This window comes from Pyxicephalus adspersus, chromosome 7 (assembly GCF_032062135.1).
Source record: "Pyxicephalus adspersus chromosome 7, UCB_Pads_2.0, whole genome shotgun sequence".
Lineage (NCBI taxonomy): Eukaryota > Metazoa > Chordata > Amphibia > Anura > Pyxicephalidae > Pyxicephalus > Pyxicephalus adspersus.
Genome location: NC_092864.1, coordinates 74,773,130 through 74,780,000, shown reverse-complemented (window position 1 = coordinate 74,780,000; position 6,871 = coordinate 74,773,130). Strand labels below are relative to the sequence as shown.

The following is a 6,871-nucleotide window of genomic DNA, read 5'->3' as shown; positions in this document are numbered from 1 at the left end:
ATACGTTTTTGCAGCCTGAGTGCGTATACCATGTGCAGCTGAAGGCTGAGGGAAATGACCATATTGAACGTGCATTACCAACCTACAGAGCTATTGAAGTAAGTTATTAAATAATGTACAAGTAATGATTTCCATAGTATTGCCTTTCAGTAAATGACTCTAGAACTGTGTGAAACTTTAATTAATTTGTTTTTCTAGGTCGGCAATAGTGATATAGATGAAGTTAATATTATTGCTTTCCGTCAAATCAACCAGTTTGACCTAAGTGGAAATGTAATTACTTCGCCAGAGTACCTGTCTACTCTTTTGGTAAGTTTTAGACTTAGGCTTTTATATTCTATTATGCATTCTAATGTTGCTGTAGCTGAAAAAGGTCTGTTTGTTCAAACTAAAAACGAGTTGGAAAACTTTAAAATGTGAATCTGTACAGTTCTGTAACTGTTGAGGGGTTGGTTGAAATTTTAATGGCGGATGAGACCCTAAGTTAAACTTTATATTTACCAGCTTTCATCTTTTCAGTTGTGTCTCTGTACAATTAGTCCTCTTTATCAAAATGCATGTCAATAAAGTATTAGAAAGTAAGCTCTTGTGGGCAGGGTCCTCTACTCCTCCTGTGTCACTGTCTGTATCTAATTCTCTAATTCAAAAACCGGGTGATGGGGGGTAATGTAAATATGTATTCTTAATTTTTTTTTTGCAAATGGGGTGCTGTAACATCTGCTTAATTTTAGTTTAGGAAACCTTATATTAAAACAATAGGCTATATACCATATTGATAATCTTGAATAATATTGAACTACTATAGCAGTGTAAAACAAATTTTATTATTTATTTTTTTTTATGGATACAGTGGCACCAAAAATTATTAAATGATTATTTACCACAATTAGATACGGTTAAAGTTTATTAAGTTACATGTAAGAAAAGACATCAAAAACATCAAACAACTTGGACGCATGAAACGTTAAAATATTGATACAATTAGGTAAATAGTATTAGTTTTATATGATTATCACAATTTGGGTAATTTCCCTCGCTAACGTGTTTCAGAGTCTTCTCTGCTTCATCAGACCAGAAATTATATAAGATGAATAAAGAACATGAATTTCATTCAAGATTTACAAGTGTATAATAAATACTGAATCTTTGTGATAATATTTCTCAGACTTTGAGATGTAGATATGGTTGATACCGCCTTATAAAGAGCTGCAGATATCTCCAGAGGAAGTATGATGGTATTACCCTCTTGTGATAGCAAACACAACCAAATAATAATATGTGAATATGTAGAAGGATCCTGATTCACACAGTGAAGAGACCTTGTATTTCAGGATTGTTTCTTAGTATTCTAAAGGTACAAATCCTCAGGGAAGTATTGAGTATATTCAAGTGGAGTGATCAGCTGCGTTTGTGTGATGGGTTACCCCTGGCAAATAGGAATGCAGAGGAAGCCAGAGGAGCGGGAAGAGAAAATTCTCTGCTTGTCAGAACAGCCAGTGTGTTTGAGTCTGCTGCTCAGGTGTAGGCATCTTTCAGGCGCCTGCTCTTTATATGGAAATTATGAAAATATACCCACAACAATTGTTCAACTCTTAATGTGTTATATTTGTTCTGGTATTGATTCTGAAGACCTGCATTTTTTTATTCATTTATATTCGTTTTTGCTTATGCTTTTTCTCTATACAGGTAAAGCTTTATGAGAGTGAAAATTTGGACAATCCTATACAGTCTGTGTCGCTCGGTCAGTCCCTTTTCTTCCATTTTCCCCCACTGCTCAGAGATGGAGAGGTAAATCTTTTTTTTATTTCATTTGTGATATACCTACATATGTTACATGCTATGAGTATTGAAAGATCACTTTACCCAAAGCAAGGATTTACAATAACAGTATACTGAATTAAAAGTTTTTTGCAATGTTTTGTGTGTGTGCTTTGTTTTTTAAATGTTGGCATGGTTGAAACACTCCATGACTTTTCTCTGCTGAGGTTTTTTTTTATAACTTTAAGAATGCACCCTAAAAAAATTTGATACTGCAATATTTTACAACACCTGCCTAAAAAGTTTTTATTACTGCAAAATGAATGTATCAAAGTATATTTTTCTTCAAACTTTATTACCAACCCTAAACTTATAACTAAACTGTATCCTAAAATTAAAACTTAACCCCTAACTAAACCTAAGTCTGCAGATGAGCCATGACTTCATCAGCGGAGCTAATTGTTTCATTATAATGCTGCTTAAAATAGTATGTCAGAAATATTAACGGTCTGAACACATTTTAGTGATAATAAATAAACAGCAGAAGCTGTGTAGCTGCCAGACATTGAATTTATTTACTAGTGCCAAAAAATCTGCATTGAATGCAACTGATTTAAATATGTGTAAAACATAAATCAAAAAATACAAATTTTGAGGCTTCATGAAAGAAAAAAAAAGCAGGTGGCAACAAGACATTGCATAAAGCTGATGTTATTGCATGAATACGTTAAACCTGCTTGCTTTAATACTAAACCAGAACAAGTATTTAGACCGGGCTTTTGACCGGAATTCTGACTTTTTCCTGTTCGGGGTTAGTAACTTAACCCCCCTAGCGTTCTAATTCTGTCAGTTTTTTGATGCAAAAAGTGATCCTATTTTTTTTTTTTTTTGCGGGTGATGCGAGTGGGGATGTCCCGCCTGCCTCACACAGCCACTGCTGCTGCTCTGCATCTCCAGAGAGATGCAAAGCACAATGCAGGATTTCTGGTGACCGCCCCCGGAATTTGCTATTGCTGCTGGCATCTGCAGTGAGATGTGAAGCACAATGCAGAAGTCCTGCATTGTACTTTGCATCTCTCTCGAGAAGCGGACAGCAGCGTGGCCGGGACCCGAGTGCTATTTAAAAGCAGGTTACTCAGTAATCTGCTTTTAAATTTCCCGCCCGGCCACACCCCCCGACGGACCCGCGCCCGGGCATCACACCAGGACCATCGGATCGCCGCTGGAGCGTGGGGCAAAGGTAAGGCGGGGCTCTTAAAGTTACCCCGAGTGTGACTCGGGATTACCGCTTTTTGCATGTAAAAGCCACCCCGAGTCACACTCGGGATTACCGCTAGGGGGGTTAAAGCGTACCAAAAATTTTTAAAGGTACCTAAACTTTTTTTTTTTTTAAAAGTATTCAGCACCACCCCTTTAAATCTTGATCGCTGCGGCGATCAAAACCTAATAGGAGCGCAGAGCCTCCTGGGACACCTACGTCATGCATCCCGGGAGGCTTTGCTCCTCCTGCGCATGCCCTAATTTTGAGATGTCAATTTCATGCATTCACAATCTCGCATAATGCAAGTAACTATGTTCCCCAAACATCCAGCTTTCTTTCTTGTCTTCTAAACACCTATGAAAGTTGCTTGGATTGTAATGTGTGTTGTCATATTCTGACTAAGTTTTAAGTACTCCTACCTACATGTATCTCAAACTTTATCTTCAAGAGTTTTCAGGAACCCCCTCACTATCTAGCCTTCTTTTTGATTGTTTGTATTGAATTCCTATTTATTGTTTGTGCTTATTTTAGTTACATACACTTAAGATAAATGATGTGTATTGAACTGTGACAACAAATCTGATATAAGGTTATGGTAAAGATTGAGCAGAATGACACCTTTTTACTTTAAGTAGGACCAGTAGCATCGGGAACCATTGATAATATCATAGGGCTTGAAACGCTCACTCTTAATAAAATGGGCACACTCAAGTATTCAGACACGTTAGAAGCATTAGAGGATACTTGATACCTGTATGCAGTGTTCAATAATCACAGCTTCTAGAAGAGGTTTTGTAAGGATTCCTATAGAGGTTTGATTTATTAACCTTCCTGGCGGTATGAATACTAAGTGCCGTCCGGCATTTGCTTCCCCTGGCCTGGCGTCTCCAACTGTCACACACTGGGGACGCAGATGCCGGACGGGGATCGCCAGTTTACGCAGATGCCCGGCTGGCATCTCTGGGTTAGGTAGATGACCGGCTGGCATCTCTATGTTAGGTAGATGCCCGGCTGGCATCACTAGGGGAAGAAGATACCCATGGAATGTGGGAACCAGGTAGGATTTTTAAATTCCTGGCACTTCCACCCCGAGTATTACTGCTTTTGGTATGGAATATTCACCCTGAGCCACACTCAGGATTACTGCCAGGGAGGTTAATACAAATTTTACTACCATGTTAAAAACTCATGTAGTTTATAGCTTTTTGTCTTATCAGTGTTTCTATGAGCCATTTTATGCAGTCTTAAGATCAACAGTCTAATACAGGTAGTCCCTGAGTTAAGGACATCCGACATACAGACGAATCCTAGATACGAATGGGGCTTCCCTGCTCGCTCCTGTGCAGGATGGAGGCTTGCATGTCTTGCAGAAGAAATCTTTTGCTAAACACCGCTGAGGTTGTGTGTGATCTTAGAGCTGAGTTAAACTGTAACATCTTGTAACTCTTTATAATAATGTACCTGTTCCGACTTGCCTACAAATTCAACTTAAGAACAAACCTACAGTCTCTATCTCGTATGTAACCCAGGGACTACCTGTAATCAAGACAGTGTGTGATAAATGTGTGTTAGATTTTTAAACGGTTGTCTGTCTAACAATTCTCCATTTTTAACATTTCTTTGTGGTTTTGCCTTGTTTTCCTTTCCATTACAGACCTATGTCGTACAGCTGGATTCCACTCTACCTAAATCTCAGTATGACTACACTTTGCCTCAGATATCCTTCAGCACTCAAGGATATCACAAACACATCACTCTGACATTTAATCCTACGGTTAGTCGAACACTGTTATACTTTTTATACTGTTTACTTGGGAAGCTGATGTGTTTCGTTTATATTGGCAAACAGAAACAAATATGCTTGTGTGTATAAATAATAACACTGTGAGTTGGAAGTATAAAATATGTGTTTTTGCTGTAGTTTGGTTTTGTTTTATTTGATGTTTGTTGATTTACATTGAGCCAGCATCCATTTTCAGACTGGTTGGAGCATGTTTTATGGGGGTGTAGAAGCTCGTTAGAATACATTGCATTGATAAACAAAGGGAGTGAAGGAGCCACTATAAAATATTTATCTGCCCACTTTGCTTTTGGGTGTCCAGATTTACTTTGAGATTCTAGTTTCTTGATTAGGCAAAGAAAGGGTATTTTTTGGGTACTACATTTTATAACATGGCTTTTAAGAGGGCCGGAATAAGTGTGCAGATGGGCCTGCTAGTAATTGGCAGTCATTCATATATATATTTGTATGCCTAGATAATACTGCTTGCCTGCCACTAAAAATAAAAGCTGAGTAACTGTAATAATTATATATTTCATTTCTGTTTACAGAGAAAGTTACCTGAACAGGATGTTGTTCAGGGCTCCTATCTTGCGCTTCCATTGACCTTGCTTTTGCTATTAGCTGGATACAACCATGATAAGGTAATACCACCAATTTTGCTTTGTTAAGGACTTTGGAAGTTCAAAATATTTTGTATGAGTTATGATTAAAGTGATTAAAAGTTTGTGCAGTTTTTTGAGTTTATCTCATAAGCATACCTGAATTTTCTAAGTAATTTTATCAATACGATACACTTTTGGTATTCCTTTGTTCTCTATTGGTGAATAAAATACATGAAAACTTTTGTATATTCCCTAAGAGTTTACTCTGGGGACATTTGTTTCTCCCACATCCCAAACACTTACTGCTATTGGTCTTGAACTATGTTAGAGATTGTGAGCTCCTCAGAGGGACTCTGTAAAATGGTGTATATTGTGTCAATGCTTTTTAATGTTATTGGTAGATGCATTTCACCATAACCAGACGAGCAGGACAGAGTTCCCTGGTTTCCTTAAAGTGTTCCTGAGAAGCTATGAAAGGTCTCATGGACGATTGTGTCCCCTGCAGGAGTTCTCTGTTTTCTTGAATAAAGTGGGAAAATAATAAATACACACATAAACACCCACAAAAAGTAGGTTTCACATTAGTAACGGAGGTTTTCTAATAAGCCTTACAGAGTCTTTATTTTCATTCTTTGCTAGTTGATTCCCCTGCTGCTACAGCTGACAAGCCGTCTGCAAGGTGTACGTGCGCTTGGACAGACAGGAGCTGACACTGGCAATCCAGAGGATGCAAAGAGACTTCAGAAAAGACAAAAGACACGAAGGACGTAAAGAAAAAAAGCACCATGGTGTGAAGCGAGATCGAAGTCATGCTTGGCCCTTGGGACATGTTATGAAAACTCTCCTTTCTTTAGAAGTAACTAGAGACTTCAAATACAGTTTTACATGATTCTTTCTTTTTTTTTTTTTTTTTGAAATACAGACAGACTTGTTTTGTACATTTTGAATGTTCGTAAAGAGATTCTAAATTTAATTTAGCTTGGAAATGAACAGATGTGACCACTTTTTGTAATTTTCCACTGAAGATAATTTATTTTTTATCATCCCTGAAAAGCTTGATGACACTTGACCCTTACCTTATGTAAATTTAATTTATCACAAACAGATTTCCCAAGGAAGCCTCCAATAAAAGTAGCATGATTTTCTTTTTAATCTGTAGCGTTTTATTTAGTTTCCTAAATAATAGATCTGAGTAAGCGGTATGACTTGGTTCTTTCTTAATCATTAGTTTTCAGTCACAGTGGTTGTTTTCGAGCCATCTGTCATATCTGTAAGTTGGACAACATTAGTTATATTTGTGCCACGCTATGTATCAAAAATGTAGCTTTCAATGTTGTCACAGTGGGACTTGAAAGCACAACAAGGTGAATATGCAGAAAAAAAGGTTATTCAGGTATTAGGGATTATCCGAACCTCTACCATAACTACTATTCTAGTAAACACAGCTTTCTGTTTTTTTTTTTTTTT

General features: G+C 37.4%; 1 protein-coding gene across 1 annotated transcript in view; it reads left to right on the top strand.

The window, feature by feature from the left end:
* The window catches only part of LOC140335954 (BOS complex subunit NOMO3-like), a gene marked incomplete in the record, with an annotated part of 37,676 nt that extends 31,120 nt beyond the window's left edge, over positions 1 to 6,556 (top strand). The window contains 6 exon segments of the mRNA XM_072418969.1: positions 15 to 98; positions 199 to 309; positions 1,687 to 1,788; positions 4,674 to 4,793; positions 5,351 to 5,443; positions 6,044 to 6,556. Of these exon segments, the coding sequence (XP_072275070.1) occupies positions 15 to 98; positions 199 to 309; positions 1,687 to 1,788; positions 4,674 to 4,793; positions 5,351 to 5,443; positions 6,044 to 6,175 (642 nt within the window).
* Positions 6,557 to 6,871: the final 315 nt, after the last annotated feature.